This window comes from Embiotoca jacksoni, unplaced genomic scaffold (genome assembly GCF_022577435.1).
Source record: "Embiotoca jacksoni isolate LCO1_2020_lvr unplaced genomic scaffold, fEmbJac1.0.p SCAF_19, whole genome shotgun sequence".
NCBI lineage: Eukaryota > Metazoa > Chordata > Actinopteri > Embiotocidae > Embiotoca > Embiotoca jacksoni.
In genome coordinates, this window is record NW_027185329.1 from 8,369,161 (window position 1) to 8,392,794 (window position 23,634).

Consider the following 23,634-nt stretch of genomic DNA (forward strand, 5'->3'; position numbering starts at 1 on the left):
TAAAAACTTATAGGAAACCAATTACCTTGAAAGCTGTTCTGTTTGGAGTTGTTCTCCCTGTCCATACATTGGTTTTCTCTGGGTGCAATCAAAAATAAAATTGTCAAAGATTTAATCAATTAAAACAACAAATTGTTGTATTAAAATTCTTCACTTGTTTGAACAGATGTGAACTTTTATTAAAAAAAAATAAAAAATAAAAAAATAAAAAAAAAATATATATATATATATATATAAAGGGATTTGTTGCCATGGATACTTTGAGTTGCACTGGTAGGGTCTCCCAAGGCAAATTGGTATCAGGGGAGAGCCCAGACCAGAAATTAGAACAAGGATCCTTGTATTTGCAGTGTAGCTCAGTGTCATACTTAATTAGAAGATTTAAGACTTAATTAGTTTTAAGCCTACACGTGCTTTTATACTCCTACAAGACAAAATGTCTATTGTTTTGCCTTTGGGAAGCCGAATCAGCAAACATGATTATAAACTGACATTTAAATCCACTTATGACAGACGCTGCTTAAAAGTAACCTATTTTGTTGTGTAGGCAACTCTCAACATAATGTTTTTAATACTGAGCAGGTTTGAGTCTCACCTTGGAAACACTCCTGACAACCTTAGCTGGCAGTTCTGTGTTTATTTGAGCAATAAGTTTAAATGTTTTGGAAATAGGCCAGGAGAAAACAAAGAAAGGAGCAAAATCATTAGGCTATTTTAACCTTCCTGTTGTCCCTCTTGTCTTCCGTGACCCAAAATGAAAATGGGTCACGAAAGACCCGAGGACTTAAAGAGATACATTCACACTGTGAAATTATGCGTGTCAAAATATCACAGTAAAAAAAAAAAAAAAAAAAACCCCGGAAATTGTTGGTATTATTTAAATTTTTGACAGCAGCCCCAAACCTACCATTTGACAGAAATAACTCCTGCGTCATCTCTCTGCGCCGCGCGTGTTGCTGCTGTGGAGGACGTCGAGCATGGGACACCTCGGAGGTTTATTTGCTCTCATTGCGCCCTTCGTCTGGCATCACATTTGCGGTATGAAGCGTGAAGTACTCTCGTGTATGAAATTAACCATCTGCGTGTATTCGATGTTATTTCACAAAGATGCACGGAAGGTTGTTTTTTTTGTGCAGCAGACCGCCGGTCACTTTGCGTAAAGTCTGTTTGCGACACACGCCGCGGTGAACTTAGTCTGAGACTGACGTTTCAGCGATGCTAAATAAATACGAAACGTTACAGGAAGTTGGGCTGCTGCAATCTAAAACCAGTACAATCCATTTTTATTTATTTATTGGGACTTAGATACAGGCCTGTGTGCCAATCTGTCAACAGGAAATCTCAAACACTTAAAAACCCATTTGTGTTTTTTTGTGTGTGTGTCGTATTTTCATTTGGAAAATATCCAATTTTAAAATTCAGATAAACTTAAACTTATTATTTTTTTTTGTCGATTCATATTTCTTTGTTTCTTTTGTTAGTTTTTTTTTTTTTTTTTTTTTAAATATAGCACGTTTGAATAAGTATTTTAAGCAGTTTTTTTTTTAAGTACCGCTGTGCAAGTACTAACTGACAAATAGTTTTCTCAGCCCAAAATGTACCACACAAAACTGGTATAAAAACCAGTCATATTTTAAAGAAGTCATTTATTGCAGCCGACTACATCACTGATAACATTTTATTTTCATCCGTTTTAGTGATTTGTGTTTTGAAAAGGTTAATTTAGTCTGTTTATGGACTAATTTCTATCTCATTGTTCTCAAGTTTACAAAATAAAAAACGTGGTTTAGTAAAACCCCATTGTTTTTTAAAAAATATATCTTTAGATTACTGACATGTATATTCCTAAAATGCAACACATCAGACTTTCTCAAGGATAAAATAATAAAGGCCTGGACTAATTCCCATTGTATTGAGTATTTTCACTGCTCACTTAAACTTTCAGGGAAACACATTTTGGAAAACAGGAGCTAAAAACAACAACAACAACAACAAAAAGAGAGAATTGAGTTGTAACCAGAAGTTGTCATGATGTAACTCGTGTTTCGCTCTGTGTGATCCCTCGGGCTCGTTATCTTATTGGCTGTCGTTCTGCACATTTCAGGGGCTGCAGGTCGCTCTCTACCTGCCTGCCACCAGCAGCTGGAGTTCAGGTGCAGCGACGGCTCGTGCATCTGGAAGCCGAAGGTGTGTGACAGACACGCAGACTGTGAGGACGCATCTGATGAACACCACTGTAGTGAGTAAAACACTGTTGACAATGTGATCGCCTTCCAAACTCTCCACACACATGCGCGCTGCTCCGGGTTTCATGAGCTCTTTTGTTGACACACAAATAACGTCGCAACTTGAGGACATTTTTTTTTATCATGTAGCACATTGCAACAACAAAGCAACAGGAAATTTGCTCTTTGCGAGACATAAAAAAGAAACGATTTAATCAAAACATAAATATAATAGAATACTCAATTAATGAAAAACACTTTCAGTAACGCATTTAACAGGAGACTAAAAATGACACAATTCATTGTAGTGCTTACAACATCCCAGTTTGCTCGTTCTCCGTTTTAAAGTAAAGGTTTATTATAATAAAAAGGGGAAAACTGAGATGGTTTAAGCTTGAATTCAAACTGATTCAGAGTTGGAGTAGACACCAAGTTTGTTGCGAGTTTGTTCTGGATATTTAATGCATCGTGCAGATATTTTATCATTTAAAGCAGCAGCCGGTTTAGTTCTGCTGGACTGCTTTTGCCATATGGAGAACATTCATTTTAATTAGTATATGAATAACTCTCATAAATTAATGAATTAATTTCCAGATCCAGTTCATACAGTATATTTCCTGACTTCTACTTTTTAGATTTCTGTGCTGTAAAGATGACTACATTTTCTGTTATTGTGTGGGAACGGGCCGTTGGAGACTTGTTTTCAAAATCCTGTTGGAGTCGTTAAGACTTTAGATATTAAATTCCAGAGAGATTTAAGTGTTCGGCATGAACCATAAGCTGCAGGTTTGCAAACAAAGAGAGAGACTGGCTGAAAGGACTTTATGTGATTTCAGGCAACGTTAGTAAATCCAGCAGGTATGAATGTCAGCAGTGTTGTTTCAAGGTCAGAGACTTCAACCTGGTTTGACTGTCGGCCAAGAAAATGAGGAAAGTGAACAAGTTTTACTTTCTTCCCTTAGAAATACAGGACTGAGCAGCAGACTGTGGTTGTACTGACAGACAGTGAAAAAAAGAGAAAATGAATAAATAAAAGAGGAAAAGATCTGTTATCAGTCTCAATGATACAGTCAAATACAGTTCAACACAATAATGGATTTTTATTAAAAAAGAAATAAAAGCAATTGCCCCAGTGTGATGAACAAGACAGAACTTTGTTTATCCAAGTAGGAAGCTGCCGTTTTTCTCTTTTAAAAATGTGTTTCAAAGTGCCGAATAATATTAAAGTCACCAGAAGAGTTTGTCGTAGAACACAACAGATCTGTGTTTTTTTTAGGTGTTGATGCTGATTCCAAGATTAGGGAGTAAACAATTCTGATACTAATACATGGGCTGAAATTCTTTATTTATATACCATATGTACAGAATATATAATCACACATTTTTTTGCAATGATCCTTCAAACGTGGTTGTCAAACAGTTTTGACACTTGTGACAAAGATGTAAGGGTAGCAGGATATTTTAGTTGATTGCCCAACACTGATATCAGTGCACTGAAATGGTGAACTTCACTGGGGATTAAATAATTATGAATAACTGAAGAAATCAAATCGACTTTTTACCCCATCATACTTTCTGCACGATGTGCCGAATAAAAGTTTTCATATTGACGCATATCAGCCAACATATACTGTAGTTGTAACTCGCAGCTGTGGCTCTTCACAGGTCCTGTGTGGTGTAAGAAAGATGAATTTGCCTGCCGCAGCAGAAGGTGCATATCAGCACATTTCTTCTGCAACGGCGTGGACGAGTGCGGCGACGGGAGCGACGAGGCTTCCTGCCAGAACTGCACCGCAGGCTTCTTCTCCTGCGGGCCATCTGACGCCTGCCTGCCCAGAAACAAGCTCTGTGACGGACGGACTGATTGCAGAGATGGCCGGGATGAGACCCAGGGGTTGTGTGCTTTGGCGAAACCCCTCCCACATACTTCTCCAACATGCGCAGCGTCCGAGTTTCAGTGCGGAGACGGGCAGTGCATCCGCCAGACCTGGAGGTGTGACGAGTCACAAGACTGCAGTGACGGCAGCGACGAGGACAACTGTGGTGAGTGATGTGATGCAGCCGCTGCATGGCCTGACAAAATGCTGAAAATACCAAAACTAAAGAAACTATGTTAATTACATTTTATCAGATGTCTTTTCTTATTTTTTTATTTCTAAAGTATACAGCATGAACATCAGAACAAGTCCCCAGCTCCTACCACTGACTCGCTTCACATTATAGTCATTTGGCACTTTATTAAAAGAAACTCACATTTTTGAAATAAAACCGTCAAACATAAGGAGTAATGTGGGGTTCTGTGGATTGAGGAGACTTTGACTCCTGAATTTGAGGTGCCACAAAAAGAACGTATTATACGCCGTATGTAGAATATGTATAATAGCCAAACCACTCGAGTTGCAGCCTCGGCTCCATTATGCAGGCAAACTGGGTCCACCTGTTCATTTGTAACATTAGATTAAACATTTTGTGCAACTACAGAAAGAAATGGATTATTGCAGTTAGTGCAGGCTCGCTTCAGTCACAGCGGTTGTTATTTGTAATAAAACCTGACAGCGCCGGCTGCTATAGAAGCACATTGTCACAGTTTTATTTAGATCTTCATTAAATGTGGATGTAATGACAGAGCAGCCCTTTGTTGCTGATGTTTTGCTGATTGTCCAGCAGAGGGCGGTAGAAGCCTCAGGTTCCTGAACACAACACAAGTTTTTACATCCTAAATTTGGAGCAAAGATCACAGTAGCAAGAAAACAGCCACAGCAGAACCTTTTGTTTATGCCATTCAGAATGGTTTTCAGCGTAGTTTGTGTTGTCATTCGCTTCACAAAACACCCATTTTTAACTGTCCAAATAAGGTCAGTAAATACCTGTTTTTGGGTTGTTGGTTTTTTTTTTTTTGCTACACAAAGTTTCCTCAGTTTCAGCTACGTGAATAGCTAATTGAACAAGTCACATACAGACTATTCACACATACACACATATTCAACGTTGGCATTGACAAAAATGATAATTATTAGGATTTTGGTAATGCAGCTGTTCTAAAAGCTCATTAACAAAATAGTAGTTTATACTAATTATTATCCCTTTTTAATTTATTTTACGACAGACATGTTATAATACAGTAGTTATTATTGAAGTGTGGCTGCTTTTATGTGGATCCAAACATACCACATTCAGCCCGTGACTCAGTGATAATCTCCTTAAGTGCTCAGAGAAAAAAAAATGGAAGTTTGAACGTCTGCATAAACAACACAGCTGGATAAACTCCCACCTGCTGACGTAGGTCATTTGAACTGATGTTAAATGGAACCTTGAGAAGGTTTTGTTTCCTCAAAGTTTGTGCTGTGCAATATAAACGAAATAACTTTTTGACCAAATAACCCTGTGTCAATATTACAGCAATAATGTACGGATTATTATTGGTGTTTTTACAAAATATTTACACATCAAAATGTTTGATAAATAATCATCAGTGATGTGGATATTATGACATTAAGTCAAACAACAGAACAGGTAGAACAGTTTGGTGACTTCAGGAAGTGACATCAACTTCTTGTAATGTGGTCTTGAAGGCCAGGAGAAGACAACACTTATACCATAATATATATATTATGATATCTAAAATCTAAGACGATATCATCATATCACAATATAAATATAACATCAATATGTTGCTCAGCCCTGCTCAAAAATTAACTTTGAACCACTGTGGGTTACTGCCATCAAAATAAAAAAAAGCATATATTTTATATAAAACAAAATGTCTTTGTTTCATCATTTGATATGTTATCTTTGGTCTATTTGCAATTAAATATGGGTTTATAGGATTTTCAAATCTTTGCTCTGTTTTTATTTACATTTCACACGGCGTCCCAACTTTTTTGGAAACTGGATTGTATAAGTGTCAATGAGTAAAGTTAACTTCTGCATTAATGAAATAACGTTTTAGCATCATAGATTAAAAAGGAGGTCTGAAATTCAAATAAAAATGTTTTTCTATGTAATGTTTTACCTCACAGATCAGAACGAGTGTCTGGTGAACAATGGCGGCTGTTCTCATGGTTGTGAGGACCAGTCAATGGGTTTCCTCTGCTCCTGCCCCGACAACATGAGGCTGCTCGATGACAGCCAGTGTGAGGGTGAGCAGCATCACACTTATGAAAAAAAAAAAAACCTGTCCTGATGATACATATACATGACAGAGGATTGCAGTGTTACTTTTAAAGGGCTAGTGTATTTTTACTTTATAATATTTGTGTCACAACTTTGTGAAGATTTACATACTAAAATTAAATGTAAGTGGTTATTTTTGGTACCAAATGGAGCTCTACAAACCATTTTAACTGAGTTGTACTTGGAGCTGCCTTTCCCTGTGTTCATAACAGTCCTTTAAACTTGTTTCTTCTGCCATCTAGAGATCGAAGCGTGCCTGGAGAGCGATGTCTGTGATCAGCTGTGTGTTCACGTAAACGGCAGCCTCTCTTGTGACTGCCATGACGGCTACCACATGGACCCAAAGACCAGAGAGTGCAAGGCCAAAGGTGAGCAACAAATGATCTCAAAGACCCGCTGCTGACAACAGAAGATCTCAGACTGACTCCATGATGTGGAGATCACGGCTTCGTAGGGGCCACACCATCTGTTGCAGGACTCCTTGTTCTCCTTTTCACTGAAAACTCAGTTTGGGGTCATTCTCAAGAACTGAAGAATGAATTTGTTCCGATCAGCCACCTCCCTGAGCATATTACTTGATAGATTAGAATCTAAACATCTAAAGTACCGAAAAATGTTTGCACACTACTGTCAATGCGACTGTGATATTTGATTTGGATTTAGCTAGAATGTATGTGCACACAATATTTGTGCGTTATCACTGGTATCTGGCTGATTTGTTCCAATCTGTATGTTCAAAAGGTTGTCATGGTTTGCTCAAACTCGTCCCACCTTGATAAACATTGTCTCAGTTACATTATCCAAGTAAGTATGACTGTCCAAACATTTTACAATCATCTATTATTTCACTGGATAAATTGTTTTTGACAAGCCTCCAGATCGCTCTCAGGACTTTATTTCTAGTTTACTAACTGTTGTGTCACTTTTAACATTGTCGGTGATCTTTTCTATTATAGCAGTATTTATATTGTGTTAGTGATTCATTATAATGTAGTATTTCAATTTTTTTCTGATGCAGTGTTGATATACATGAGCTTATGAAGCTATAAAGCTATATAAAGGTCTCTAGATGACAGGGTGCGATAGTGTCACTCACGATGTGCCCTTGTTGCTTCTCTCAGGACAACTCGAGCTACGATGAATGGCACACGATGCTCAGTGTTGGTCTTTGTGTGTCCCTCCAGGAGATGATGCTCAGCTGGTTTTCACCACTTCTAAAGGAATACAGTGGAAAAACATTAGTGGAACTGAGCACAAAGAGCTGACCCCGCATTTACCAGGGCCGGGGCCCGTGGCGGCTGTGGCCTCTAACCGCACACTGTACTGGGCCCAGCAGGGACGAGGCTCCATATACAGGTAACAAAGCTGCATGCGCCATACACCTCTTTACAGTGTATTGCCTTTAAAAGACAAAGTGATGCTTGAGGGACGAGACAGTTGCATCTTCAGCTAAAAGCCCAATCTGAATGTAAACACATGGGAAACCCTATCCACTTGTTTTTCTGCCTTTTACATGGGTCTGGGATGCTATGGCAACAGAATAAGCAAGATAACCCAGATGTCCTTGCCCTACGTTTGTTTAGTGCCCCTAGTGGCATCCCAAAACTTATCCTAGTCAGATAGAGTATGTGACCCTTCCAGGGGATTCATTTTATTAGGGGTCTAAGCAACTTAGCTGCGAGGAACTCTCTTGTCTTTGTTCCGATTCTTCTTCTTCTGTATTATTTTTCTACACTAAAAGTGACTGGGCAGCAAAATCCATTGGGTGAAAACTCTCCAAATTTGTTGGTTGCAAATTGCTTCCACTACTCAGGCACAAGAAAATTACACTAATTGACCTAATGGTGGCGCTGTAACAATCAACTATACGTTTATTCAATTATCTCAAACGGCTTGGGCTGCAATCAAACTTCTTTCACTTTGAATGTGAGAATGTATCCAATACACTTCTGCTTTAAAAATTTCAACTTTTGTGACTTTTTTTTTCAATTTTCTCTAAAGTGTGGACAAAAGAAATTACTCCATTTTTGAAGTTTCACCAAAAATGATCCACCTCCTATCTATGCACATTTTAGAATCAAAGGCAGCCAACCCATTTGAGGTTCTATCCGAGTCCAAAGCAACATGCTGGTCCCTATATACATATTGTTTATCTGCTACTTAAGTCGTACAGTCACAACCCAAAGCCTTTGAACAAAAAGACAAACAGTTCCACTGTCACCATCACCAAACAAAAGCACTCAGGGTTACAGGCATACGTTTTCACCATGAAAATGTAAGTTTTGATAGTCAAACATTCAAACACATTGTAATATCTTTGTAGTTTTACAATTTACCAAAATGTGAAAAGTAGTTCCATTTCACACTGCGCTCTCTAGTTTTTTTTCTTTCTTTTTTATTCTTTACACTAACACACAAACCACTTCTGGTGTACAATCAAATGCACCACTGTGAATGTTTTCAAGGACAGAGTGAATATATGCAACATCACCCCTTCATTTAAATTATATTTTCATTTTCTTCTTTCTTTTGAAGGCTTCCAGTGTCACTGATTTTTTTGATGCAACTACAAAAACACTTTTGCCTTCTAACATAGTCAACATATTTAATGAACTAGTGCTGCTTTAAATTTATGACAAGGTCACCAACGAAGACTTTCAGTTGCTCTCATTGAAATAACAAACCATTGTAGATGGATAAGTAGAATAAGTAGATTACATTATCAAAAGATCAAACGGTTCATTCCTCCTTTTATAATTGCAAGCCTACGTGTTCCAAATGTGTCTCTGATATGTAAATCTTTTTGAAGAGCCCTTTCATGGCAGGGAAGAAGAAACAATGTGCTTGTAGACTTTATGCAAAGCCGCTACTTTACAGAAAGGGCGATGTTCATTTCATGAAATCTGCCAACAATTTTTCTATTTGTGGTTTTATTTACATGAAACACATATTAACTGACTCTGAAGACAAAAGTTGACAAAAGATTTCTAAAGTTTATCTTTTAAAATTTCAACTCTAATGACAGGACAGACAGACAGGAAGTTTGTACACACATCTGAGAACATATGTCACAAATGTGCAGTAACATTTAAAACTGATGCACAAGATACAATCATAAAGAACTGAAAGTTTATTTTTATTTTCACGGGTAAATAAAGAAAGAGAAGTTTCATTCAGCTTCTGTGAAAATACTCAGTGATTTGCTTTGTCTTCACACCCAACATAACATGAGTCTATTGACAGAGAATATTATAAATGTTTCAGTTTTTTTGATGGCTTATCCAACATTTAGGTGTTTTATTAAGTTAAAAATTCAAAAATGTATTGATTGTTTGATATTATAGATGATCGAGTTGAACAAAAAATATACAGTCTAATCAAAGACTAAAATAGAGCCGGGCTGAGTCTAAGCTGCTCTGAACACCCAAAACTCTCAGGAATATTGACCGATTACAGCAGAAAAGTCAGTTCATAGAGGATCCTGATAGATTTTGGTAAAATCTGCTTTCTTTTGTCACAATAAAGTTAATAAATTAAGTTGTTGTCAAAAGTTGTTTGACAGTTGCTTTATGAGGCTATGAGTGAAGCTAAATGCTAACAACTGCATGCTAACCTCACTACAGTAGCACTGCTACTTTAAAAAAAAATAATAATAATAATTTCCCCTTGGGGATTAATAAAGTAACTACCTAACCTAACATGCTGATGTTTGTGAGGTGTAATAATATAACATTAGGCGTCTCTGGAACCGTGTTGTTAATGTGGCTTAAAACAAACATGGAGGACTGTAGTGTTTGTGTAGAATTTCTCAATGAAGTTTTCTCAGTTGTCTCTCATATGTGGAAAAGATGAGTTAGCTTCTTGAAGGATGGCGCCATGCACGGTCATAGTCAGGGTTTGGATGGATTGGGTGGAGCAGAATTCTGGATAAACACCATGTGGGTTTTATGGGTGATGTACAGTATATTATATACTTTTCACTCCTGAATGTTTCACAGGATCTCCATGGATGGGAAGCCACAGGAAGCTGTGTTGGTGCTGAAAGTTCAAGGTTCGGTATCAGGCCTGGCCGTGGACTGGATCCACCAGCTTCTCTACTGGACCAGTACAGACAGGGGTTCGGTTGGCGTCGCCCTGCTGGGCGGTTCGGCTCAGCATCAGCTCATCACAGGACTCGACCAGCCATCTGCAGTGGCTGTGGATCCTCTCCGAGGGTACATTTCATTTAGATAGTTAACAGCATCATCAAAGAAGTGTTGCGTGATCCATTCAAAGCTTGAAACTCGATGATTTATTGTTCCGTCATGAGATGTTTGTTTTTCCTCCAGGTTCTTGAGCTACTGCCACTTAAGAGGTGGTTCAACACAAGATTATGTATTCAGGGATGAGCAACACATTACATAATAATACATACAGCTACAGAGTAAAATAGGCGAGTTTCAAATGTAATATTAAAATTAAAAAAACTTGCTCTCAAAGCACCAACTCAAATATTGTTTAACTGAATAACTTTCCGTCCGGTACTTGACACAGTTTCTGCTATTCTTTTAAAAATGGTCACGAGCAATGACGATCACAAATTTAATTTTACCACAAAAAAGTTAAATACAATGTGTTTAAATTTTTTTTAGATAAGATGAAAGAAATGTAAAGAAGAACATCAGGTGCGTTTTTGTATTCTTAGGCTGCTCTTCTGGACTCAGTGTGGCAGCTCCCCAAAGATCGAGAGGGCCGGGTTAGATGGCCGGGAGAGGATGGCTCTGGTCACCTCGTCAATACGCCAACCTGTTGCCCTTTCTCTGGGTATGTTCTGAAAATCTGCTCACATACTGGTTCCCAGAGTGTTGAATTACTATTGAACTGACATATTCTTTTTCCTCTATTCATAGTTGTTTACTCATGTTGTTCAGGGAAGTTCGAAAGCCTTAAAACAGGAACAATATGAGTTTGTATTTATGCACGAAGCAGAAGTAACAGTTCAGCTGAGTGCATTTGTATAATTCTCTGCCAATTCACGGTGCCCTTTCATGCATGTATTCGTTTCTCTAGATATGCCTCGCCAGCTGCTGTACTGGTTTGACCAGGGAATGAGAACCATCTCCAGAGTAAATCTAGAAGGTCTTCACCGTAAAACAGTGGTGGAGTCTAACGGCTACATGGACCGGTCCTTCAGCCTCGCTGTGTTTGAGGTACAACAGTCACATCACATCTTTGCGCTGCCGTTCATCCTCATTCCCACAGGCCTGGAAAAAATGATTGAAGAATATTGTAGAATTAAAAAAAACAACCCACAAAGACCTCAACATTTATAATGACAGAAAGTCTTGCACTAACTGACCACTGTTTCTGACTTGACACTGATTGTTAGAACTTATAAATACACACTAAAGAAAGAGATCAATTCAAGGCTAAAAGATGGAATAATCTCTTTCATATGTTACAATAATAAATATTCAGATTTCCCTAAAACCCCAGTATGTATAGTGTGCCAGTAACCTCTTTCTTTGTCTTCAGGGATTTGTATATTGGAGTGAAGAAGTTACGCGCTCCATCTGCCGAGCAAACAAACACAACGGTGGAAACCTTCAAGTCCTGCTGTCTAACGTCACCTCACCAGGTGGCGTGGTCCTCGTTCAGCCTGTTCTTCAACCAAACGGTATGACCGATCCAAAGTGGCTCTACGTAATGGGGCTCTCAGACTTGAAGATCATTTTGCTGATTTGTAGCACACACTAAAATAAGTAGGTGAAACAACAAAACCGTTTCTGAATCCTCACAACTGACTCTATGTTCTGCTGCTCCAAAGGGCCGTTTGTTTGCGGACGTGCCGGGTCGGTGTGCCATGACGAGTGCCTTATCAACCTGCTGTCTGAGAGTCTAGAGTTCAGTTGCATTTCTCCAGAAACGGGGCAAAACGGATCTCAAGAGACTAATGCCATCTCACGCGCCGTTCCTGTTTCAGCTTTATCTGATCCTACATTTGCTGGAATCCTCTCTCTTATCAGTAAGATCCGGTTCACTTCTCAAAATATTCAATCATTGCATCTTCCGCCTGCATAGAAGCCTCCTGCTGTCTGAGAGTCTAGAGTTCAGTTGCATTCCTCCAGAAACGGGGCAAAACAGATCTCAAGAGACGAATGCCATCTCACGAGCCGTTCCTGCTTCAGCTTTATCTGATCCTACATTTGCTGGAATCCTGCCAGGAAGACTGCCTGTCTTTATAATCGGACTGGCACGCACATTGTGAGGAAATGTGAAACAGAAATGTGGTGGCACTTTGTCTGTACAATTTGTTCCTATCTCAGTAACAGTGAGTGAAAATCAGATATTGACTATAAAAGATGACTATCGATGTAATTTGATGTCTCAGACTCCCTTTGGCTACAGTTTCCGAGCAGCTTTCCAACATGAGTTTCATGTAACTTTAAGGTGTCGATTGTCAGAAGGAGGATATCTTTGTGATTTGACACTGATATCAACATGGCCACTCACTGCTGAGTCAAACTAAACAGTCTCATCTATCATCATTTATTGACATTGGTTAGTTGTATAACTTATTCCACATGGAGACTGAGGTACGCGTTTGTACAGAGTACTGGAGGCTCAAAAGAAGAGAAGCAATACTTTCTAAAAGTTACCAACTTCAACAGTTTTCAAATGGATCAAATTCTCATCGTGAAACCAGACATTTCACAGGTGTTGTGAGGTTGGAAACAATTTATCCACCGTTTTACTGCCACCTCAGTAGCAATACAGGACTACGACATAAGCATGTGCAGTGTTTCTGTAATTACTCTCACTGGCAGAAGGGGGCACATAAATGTAAATGGAACCAGTTTGTTTGTCTTCATGCTTACTGTTAGTGTGTTTACATACACAGTATGTTTACTTTACTGTATTCACCTTATTTAACATATACATTATAAATCTCTGCAGTTAAAATTAATTATTATTAAACACATGAATGGGTTTCTCTCAAACATACAGAACTTTGTATGAATCATTGTTGATTCTGAAAGACTTTTCCCATCAGTATTGCAGCTTAATTAATTTGTACCAGCCACCCGTTTGTCCCTCAGAGGAGCTGACATCATGCAGGAAGCTGATGTCAGCTTTTTCACACACCCTCTGCAGAGGCTCCAGAAAGTGACACATGTCTCCTGTGTGTTTCCCAGTGTTCCTCAGTGTGTTGCTGGTGGTGACGGCTGTGTGGTGGTGGAGGGAGCAGTTCAGGCCCGCCCGGTCTCTCACGGTGCAGAGCTTCTCCCTCAAAGAGTCCCAAGACCCGCTCATCATTCAGAGGCCACCCCGGGGTCCAAACACATGTCTGGTCAAGGCAAGAGACGTTTGCACACAAACACAAACACCTTCATTTACCTTCAGAGAGGAGATAGCATTCATTCAGCTGCATGTGTACACTGCATATACACACATATATATATATATATATATATATATTTTACCAGATCAGTTTTCCACCGCGTGGCTATTTTGGGGTCTGTGTTTATCATGTGGCACACGGGTAACGGTAAAAAGCTGGGTAAAAAAAAGAAAGACACATTTACTGGTAAAAAAAACAAACTTTAAAAGAGCACATCATCATGTCTTTAAAACTCCTGAAAACATATTTTAGCTTCTTGAACATTTTTCTTTGAATTGTGTTTTCTTTATTCTGTGACCTTATGAAATAATGTAGTGCAGCCGGAGTCTCTGGCTCAGGACTGACTGTAGTCACAGGATCAGCAGGTGTTTCCTCTTCAGGAAGTCCAGAAAAAAAACAGGGATGTTTATGACATCGCCAGCTTGTTTCATGTTGGAGTCTTTGCCACTTAAAAAAAGCCAAATGTAAAGTGTTGAAGACTAACAAAAAAATGATTTAAGCTATAAATACTTTTCTGTTGGAACACAACAAGTTTGATTGAATTTGCTATTGACGCTTAAATTGTTTTTTTTTTTTTTTTCATTTCTGAAGTGATGTTATCAGCTAGTTTTGTTAAACTTTATTTTATTAACTGAAAAGTCTCCCACTCAGTACACACAGCATTTTTGTCACAACTGCTTAAAAACCAAATTAAAGGAATCCTTGATAATTACCAAGCTCATATTGAACAACACAAGCCTGGATGATTTAACTCACAAATATACAGTTAAATTCATCACCGGTCTCAAAATCTAGCTCCATATTACAACACAAGTCCTCTCAGGGCACTTAACATAGTGAGGTCAAGACCCAGAGTTTAACAACTCCTTAATGAGCAACAGTTGGAAATGAAAAACTTTATTTAAACAGGAAGAAACCTCTAACAGAACCAGGCTCGGAGGTTGTTTTCTGCCTTGATCTTTTGAGTTTAAGGTAGAGCAGAGACAGAAAATAACAGCAGAGACACAAATGTTGGACAGTAGCCTCAGGTCAGAAACATGTGGCTCAGGAGCCAGAGATAACTGCAGGAAATGCACAAACTACAGGTCCAACAGTTCCGACAACGAGAGAGAGATATGTGCCCCACTGCATATATTGCATGTATTGTGACAACATTTTGCAACCGTAAACTGTAATTAATCCACATTAAGTCACTACAAGCATGAGACATATTAAGACTACTTTCCTTCATCGCACACGTTAGCTGAATATGTCACGATGCAGAGTACACTTCCGCATGCTGCCACAAGTTGTGCTCTCTGTTTATGACAGTTGACGTAAACAAAGAAGCCAAGTATAATTTAGTATAGCCGATATCAATCAGTTTAAAAAATGCTTTGATAACACTGATACCAATCTTGGAGTTCAGCTCGAGATGTCAGTCACATGACTCAACCTCAGCCAACATGATACAGAGGACCAAAACAACTCCCTCATTTCCTGGTGTAAACTTCTTGAAAGCAGGGACCTGCTCTGTTTCATTAAGTCCTTTTCGGCGTTTTGTGGGATTTGAATATCCATGTATAACTGCTTCACAATCACAAGTTGCAACCAGTGCATCTGCAGCAGCTATTACTTTTTCCACTTCGGTCTCAGACTCAGCGATTTGCTACCCTCTGGTCACTAAACGCAAATTCTTGTACCATTACTATTAAATGACTTTACCAATTATTGGACAATCCATTCACGCATAATGAGAGGCATAATAAGAGCCATAATATAAGCACATTTAAACAAGCTGTTTGAAGAAAAATGAAACACAATCTGCAATTTTAACTTGATTTAAAAATAAGATACAATAAATAAAAAATAATCCAGTACCTGGTGAGGTCTTCCCAATCGGAGTTCCACTGTTTAAATGCTGAGCTGCTGCAGACCGTCTCGCACTCTCCCAGACCCATGAGCTGATCCCCATAACCCTCCACCTCCTTCCCCCCCCATCCCCGATCCCCACAGCGCTATCTCCACAGAGCCGGTGGCTCATTTCCCCACAGGGGCTCCGCCGGTGGCTCATTTCCCCACAGGGGCTCCGCCGGTGGCTCATTTCCCCACAGGGGCTCCGCCGGTGGCTCATGCCCCCGGCCATCTGAACCAACAAACTTGCTGGTGGTCACTTACCAAATGCTTTAGCTTAATATGATCACTTTTAGGACTATAGGTTTACACAGGGTTTTTTTGTTTTTTTTAAACACACATCTGTACTTTCCAGTGTGCGATTCATTGCGCTTTTGTAGACCAGTTTTTATTGGACAGAAAAAGATTGCTAAACTTTATTAATACAATACAGATAATAATCTATGTATCTTCCCCCAGATTATGTACCTTTGTTTTAACAGCTCCCTGTTTACTTTTTACAGCACGACCGTCTGGAATTTCATTTGCGTGTCAGAATTCTGGGTGTGTAATTGTGTTCAATGTATTCAAAAATTTAAGTCTTTATCTATGTTGCATTTTTGTGGTGGGCTTAATTGCAACTGAACAGGTTCGACAGGATACACAGTGGTTAGCATTGTCACCGCACAGCAAAAAAAGGTTCCGGGTTCAAATCCGGTCATGGGCCTTTCTGTGCAGAGTTTGCATGTTCTCCCCGTGCTTGCGTGGGTTCTCTCCGGGTGCTCCGGCTTCCTCCCAGCATCCAAAAAACATGCACTTCAGGTTAATTGGTGGTTCTAGAAATTGCCCTTAGGTGTGAATGAGAGTGTGAATGGTCTTTGTTTCCGTCAGTCTCTCTGTGGCCCTGGGAGGGAGGCTGTAGCTCAGTCGGTAGACTGGGTTGCACACTAATCTGAAGGTTGGTGGCTCGGTCCCCAGCTCCTCCTGCCCACATGCCTAAGTGTCCTTGAGTAAGACACTGAACCCTAAATTGCTCCCGATGGTGTACCATCGGTATGTTGTAAGTCGCTTTGGATAAAAGCGTCAGCTAAATGAAAAGTAATGTAATCCAGGACAACAAAAAAACAAGCGACAAAACTTAATTCAGTGTATTAATCAGCCTCTCCTTCTGAAATGATGTGATCCTTCAGCTACTCTGTGGCAAATTCAGTCACACAGTGTTAGTAAACGATTTAGGATAGCTTAGCAGTTTTGTGTGACCTGCAACAAGCAAACGAGGAGACGTCAGGTTCAAAGTACAAAGTCAAACGTCAAAATATTTAAATATTAAGCATTTCTTAACATATTTGTAACATTTGAGTGAATGAGGAGATTCTTTAACTCCTCTAAAACTTTCTGTCATTGTCACAACAGCAGCCAGACATCATCTCGCTCAGATTCCTAATGTTGCCTGTTTCTCCGTGTTTCTCCAATAAACTACTGTGAAACTGGGGGCTGCTGCGAGACCAGGCATCCCCCGATGCAAGGCCAAGATGATGAACTAATATTCCTCCAGGGAAAACTGTATGCACAGTGTGTAGTAATGCAGTTATTATCCAGATATTAGCATAATTGTGGTGCCAATACATGTTCCATTGGGCAAAAGCATTTCGACTACTAACGACTTGCTACTATTTTTGAAAGGTAATGAAATGTAATCTTCAGGCCTTTCGTGCAGATCCCTGTGAGAGAGGAACGCCCCTCAGCTTGATCAATATGTTAATGCTGAGAAAGTTTCTTCATAAAATTAATTTCATGATGAAGAAAATCCAGGCTCTGTGCTCAGCACGGTCACCTCAGAGCAAAAAGCTTCTATGTGTGGACGTTGTATGGTCTCACGTTGTCTGCTCGGTTTTCTCCAAGTGCTCTGTTTTCCTGCCACAGTTTAGATACTTGCAGGTCAGGTTAACTGGTAAATCTGCCTCGCTGTGAATGTGTTGGCCAGTTAACAACTTGTCCCGGCTGTATTCGGCATCTCTGCAAAATTTAGAAATGAATGCGCGGTTATTGCAAAAGTCAGATAAAGTACATTGTGGTGTAGTCGCATGCTGCATATGCTGACATTTATGAACATGCCCAACGGTATTCTTGAATGAGAATTAATGGGTTGTTTAACTCAAATTTTCCCCAAAATCAAACAAACAGATTTTTGCATTTAGATCTAGTGGTGTGCAGATATAGTTTGTATTCTAGACCTTTGAAAGAGCTTATTTACCCCCAAAACAAAACCCAAGTTAGCTAAAGGTTCGCTTACTTGTTTTTCTATAAGCTTCCAAAATCCATGTCATGGTCTTTGTCAGCAAACTGTAATGTACAAGCACACCAAGTCATTCAAGGGTTTTTCCTAAACTGTTCAGTTGCAATCCAGGCCACCACAAAAATGCAACGCAGCTAAAGACTATTGCTATTTAATTTGGCACAGAGTAGTTAAAAGACCAGATTATTTCAGAACGAGATGCTGATGAGTTCACCGAGTACAGTTTTGTAACTTGTGACGAGGAGCAGCTGAGGCGGAGCTGCGACTCAGGAGAGGACAGCTCGGCCCACGTTTGACAAATACTCAGAGTCAGACAAAGAAACACGGAGAAACGGGCAACATTAGGAATCTGAGCGAGATGATGTCTGGCTGCTGTTGTGACGATGACAGAAAGTTTTAGAGGAGTTAAAGAATCTCCTCATTCACTCAAATGTTACAAATATGTTAAGAAATGCTTAATATTTAAATATTTTGAAAATGATAAATGTTTGAAAAAAGTTGAATGTTAGCATAAATGTCCTGAAAGAGTTGAACAATTTAAAATTTGAATGGTTGAAAAATAAGTAGTGCTCATCAAAAATACATTTAAACATCCCTTCTACTGGTACTTTCAATACTGTGATACAGATTGAATTTGTATGGTACGTACTGCTTCCAAGAAATAGCTGTAAGCACAGACTCTAAATTCAGACACTGAAAATGTCTCCTGACTTCTCCCTCCTACTTGATTTTACGTATTCCCAAACCGTCCATATAAATGGAAACAGTAGGACCTCAAATAATGTTAATGTTCAATGTTTCTCGTCTTGCTCATCGTTTGACTTTGTTCTTCTTTGAACCCGACATCTCCTCATTTTCGCTTTGTGCAGACAGGCTAAAAAGACGTAGTGGACGGTGAGGATGTCCTATTTAATATTCGCTTACTTGTTTTTCCATAAGCTTCCAAATCCATGTCATGGTCTTTGTCAGCAAACTGTAATGTATAAGCACACCAAGTCATTCAAGGGTTTTTCCTAAACTTTTTGCATTTTTTTTCTACACTGTAGAACAATACTGAAGACATTTAAAACTAATATATATTTCATTTGAAATCTATTTGACAGCTGTATGGCTATACACTTATGGAAATAAGAAGTGCTCACCAAAAATTAAAATTGCAGATTGTGTTTCATTTTTCTTCAAACAGCTTGTTTAAATGTGATTATATTATGCCTCTCATTATGCGTGAATGGATTGTGCAATAATTGGTAAAGTCATTTAATAGTAATGGTACAAGAATTTGCGTTTAGTGACCAGAGGGTAGCAAATCGCTGAGTCTGAGACCGAAGTGGAAAAAGTAATAGCTGCTTCAGATGCACTGGTAGCAACTTGTGATTGTGAAGCAGTTATACATGGATATTCAAATCCCACAAAACACCGAAAAGGACTTAATGAAACAGAGCAGGTCCCTGCTTTCAAGAAGTTTACACCAGGAAATGAGGGAGTTGTTTTGGTCCTCTGTATCATGTTGGCTGAGGTTGAGTCATGTGACTGACATCTCGAGCTGAACTCCAAGATTGGTATCAGTGTCATCAAAGCATTTTTTAAACTGATTGGTATCGGCGATATTAAATTATACTTGGCTTCTTTGTTTACATCAACTGTCATAAGCAGAGAGCACAACTTGTGGCAGCATGCAGAAGTGTACTCTGCATCGTGACATGTTCAGCTAACGTGTGCGATGAAGGAAAGTAATGTCTTAATATGTCTCGTGCTTGTAGTGACTTAATGTGGATTACTTACAGTTTACGGTTGCAAAATGTTGTCACAATACAAAGCGACATATCTATTGCATTGTTTGATTCTGGGCCAATGGATTAGTTAATCGGAGACTTGGATGGTTTAAGTTTTTAGTTACCTGTTGTCATTGCGGTGCTTAGAGCGGCGACTTCATTTTGACCGTATGAATCCATTCACTCCCTATAAAGCCAACCTACTCCGCTCCAGTCTCATTGGTTCGTTTAAAAACTCTACCTCTGGGCCACGTGATCGGGAGGAAGCGTGTATGGGGTCTAAGGCCAGCTAGGATCTAAGGGTCATACCTTCCTTCCTTCCTTCCTGGGGTCATCAAAGGGCGCCGGACTAAGATCAATGTATCATAAAGTCCACCCTTCCTCTCCCAGGGTAATCAACTAGTTTATGACAGGCCTTAAAATCAGTAAGATGAATATATCATAAAATCCGTCCTTACTTTCCCAGGGAAATTATCTAGTTTATTACAGGCCTTAATAACACTAAGATCAATGGATCATAAAATTTTTGTTCACAAAAGATTTGTTTTGGAGACTTGGTTGCTTAACTTTTTAGTTACCAGTTGTCATGGCGGTGCTTACAGCGGCGAGTTCAGTTTGACCGTAAGAATCCAATAGCTCCCCTACAAAACCATACCTCTTTACTCTCATTGGTTCATTTAAAAGTCTACCTCAGGGTCATGTGATCGGGGGGAAGCGTGTATGGGGGCTAAGGTCAGCTAAGATCAAAGTGTCCTTCCTTCCTTCCTTCCTTTCTTCCACACGGTAATTAACTACTTTTATTACACTGCTTAATTCATTAAGCTCTATGGATCATAAAAATCCTTCCTTCCTTTCCCACGGTAATTAAATAGTTTATTACATGTCATAAGTCATTCATCAAAGTACACCTGCCAAGATCAAAGGGGGTACCTGATTATAGAAAGTCATAAAAGGGGCGGGGCTTAGGGGGGGGGGGTCATAAATCATTCAATCAAGTCATAAAACACTTTTTGACAGACAGTGGGGCATATATCTCTAACGAGGTTCCACTCACTGAAATGATTATCACTTTTTTATTTTAAAAAAACAAAAACACAACTGTTCATCTGAGAAGCTACAGCAGTTTGACCGGGTTCAGTTCAAATCGGGTTACAGGCTCATTATGTGCAGTACGTCGACTAAGCCATATGCTGTCTGCCGCCAGGAAACTCTGCTTAAGCTGGACTTGGACGGTGAATGAAGATGTGACACAGACGGTCAGCTGACTGGGATTCTCCTGTTGACGTCCTTGCAGTGACCTCCGAGCCGGCACGACAACAAGACAACAAACCCTGCCTTGTTCCAACTCTGTCTGGAGGTTTGAGTCACTCGAGTATCGCCTGGTTGGTGATTATTCGGGAGGGGGGAAAAGGTTTCACTCTTCACTGCTGCACCTTCAGTTTTGAAGGGTCAATTTCAGCCCTGGTGGCTCCACGGTAGATCTTTTCTTTGTCATTGTTGATGAGGATCATTCTTTATTTACACTGAACAGTAGTGAACACGCGAAATGAGTGAAATGAATAAATGCCTTATTTTTTTTATTCCTTTTTCCGAAGCATATTGCTCATCAGGTTAACGGTTATGTCAAAGGTCTCCAAGAAATCGAGTGGAAATGTGATCTGTCTGAATTAGATTTGAAATCATTACTTGACTGGGGAAAAAAAAAAAAATCATTTTGATAAGCAGTGAAAAACGTTTGCTGGTTTCAGCCTCTCAAATGTTTCTGCTTTTATTTTTTTTCTAAAGGTGCTTCCACATTCGGTACGATTCATGTTTACCGAGCCCAAACATAATCGTCTCTTTGTAACTCCTCCCTGGCCGACTCTAACATCACAACAATGTTTCGTTCTGATTATTCACGGTAAAAATGTGCACCAAATCTAGTTGATTCAGCTCCTGCTGCTGACTTTACAGTGGAGCACTACTTCATGCTGCTTTTGTTTTGGGTGTTCAGACAAGCAGGACAATCGATAAACTTCTTATTTTTTATGTCAGGAAGTTGATGTGAGTGTTGAGATCCGCCCACATTCGCAGATTTCTGATGAGAAGGTGCAGAGAACTACTTTTTATTGTTTGAAAATATCGACAGTGTTATACTTGCTGTATTTGGTACAGGTAGTGTTCAAACCTGATGTGTACCTGAGTACACTGATCCGGACTCAAGACGGCCTCCTCCAAATGGACAAATTCGAGTTGTTGTTTTGTCCGGTACATTTGTTAAAATGTGCATGTTGCTTATTATCCCCGAGCACAGTACGACTGTCCGTGCCCGGTCATAACACACAACATTCACATTTAACAGATGTACCGGACAAAACAACAGTTTTCTGAGATTTTACAGACAAAACATTTCAGTAATTGTGAAAATAGTAACTGGATGCGGTCCTGGTGAAGATTTTTATTTTGTCTCTCTCCATGTTTTGAATGTTTCTCTCAACTTGTGGCAATTTCCCAAACCTTACTTTGGCAGCATTATGGATGTTTTTTTTTTTTCCAGCATCAAACAGGAATCTGGTGAATAACTTGACTAATTTCTGAAGACAAACTGGTGCTGCTCTGGTATGTTCTTGGCCTTCAGCACTTTTATGGTCAGCGTTCGTGAGTTTGACACTGCAGTCGGTGTTGTGAACACGTGCTGCCTTTTGTCCAGTACAACTTAGAATACAGTGTGTATGGAAGGAAAACTTCAGTAGATTAAAGCTAAAAAAAAAAAAAAAAAAGTGTTAATTGGACATTCTTTTTTTTTTTTTTTTGTCCAGTGAGGTTTTGGGAGCTTTAACCAGTGAGGATACTTTCCTTTTTGAGTACATTTGCAAGCTGACGTGGGCTTCAATGAACATATCTGTTTTCAGCTTCATTACTAACAAGAAATGCCAATGAAATTTAAATTTATCCTAATATCAATTTTTTTCTTAAAAAAAAAATGTGAATGCTGGTATGCTGATAAACCATAGTTCTCAGTTTATGTACTTCCGTGTTTGATCATTTGGTTTTGGTAAATACACTTCCTTGCCCACTTACCCATAGTTGAATGACTGGATTGATGCAACAGGAGCTGGTTAGCTCAACATAAAGAGTGGAAACGGGGAAACAGTTAGCCAGACATTGTCCAGAAGTAATCAAATCACCCACCGTCAGCTTTAGGTTTCACTGTTGTATCTCATTTGTTGATGGTATTTCAGTGGCATCAGTGCTGTTAGGTAGTCAGTGTGAGCATTTAGAGTAAAGAGACAGGGAGGATGTCTTCTGTTGCAGGTTTTTGGGTCATTTCTTTTGTGAAGCATGTGTGGGAGGTTCGGTTTTCCTTTTTCTCGTGCAGTGAGTGTTTTTAGTGTGAATGTCTAAAAGATTGACCTGCCTTGTTTGAAATCAGTCTTTTTGTGTTGTTTTTGTGAGGGTCTCAAAATAATGTATAAATCTGTCAGACCGTTAAAAATCTATTGGCACTAATTGAGAGTTAATTCTGTGCTGAAACTGCTGAGTTGTTTGGGTCGTATTTATTTTGAAAGAAGGGTTTATTTATTTTTGGGTAGCATTGCAGTCGCTGTAGTTTTGTGTTTGCGCCTTAGAGAACACTGTTAAATGCTGTAAATGAATCAAATAAAGTATTTTATGTTTTCCTACATATTTACGTGTCCATAAGCAGTTGTTACTTTGTTGACTTCTCTTACTTCTGAGACTATAAAACCTCGGGTGACTCGCATCTATAGAAACAGACTGTGGCTGTTTAACGAAATTACTACATGGAATTACCACATTATTATCCGAATGTGTGTGGGACACAGAAAACACGGTATAGCTGCCGGATGAACGGTAAATAAAGGAGGGTTAAAAAGTTATTAGAAGACTGACAGTTCCAACAATGTATACAGAGTT

General features: G+C 39.2%; 1 protein-coding gene across 1 annotated transcript; it reads left to right on the top strand.

The window, feature by feature from the left end:
• Window positions 1–948: 948 nt before the first annotated feature.
• LOC138200574 (low-density lipoprotein receptor-like) lies at window positions 949–23,385 on the top strand. The gene is made up of 13 exons (XM_069153366.1): window positions 949–1,038; window positions 2,105–2,239; window positions 3,891–4,268; window positions 6,245–6,364; window positions 6,641–6,766; window positions 7,583–7,754; window positions 10,397–10,612; window positions 11,083–11,201; window positions 11,448–11,587; window positions 11,913–12,054; window positions 12,205–12,402; window positions 13,574–13,734; window positions 20,924–23,385. The coding sequence occupies exons 1-13, from the start codon at window positions 978–980 to the stop codon at window positions 20,957–20,959; spliced, it is 2,004 nt and encodes a 667-aa protein (XP_069009467.1). The 5' UTR covers window positions 949–977; the 3' UTR covers window positions 20,960–23,385.
• Window positions 23,386–23,634: the final 249 nt, after the last annotated feature.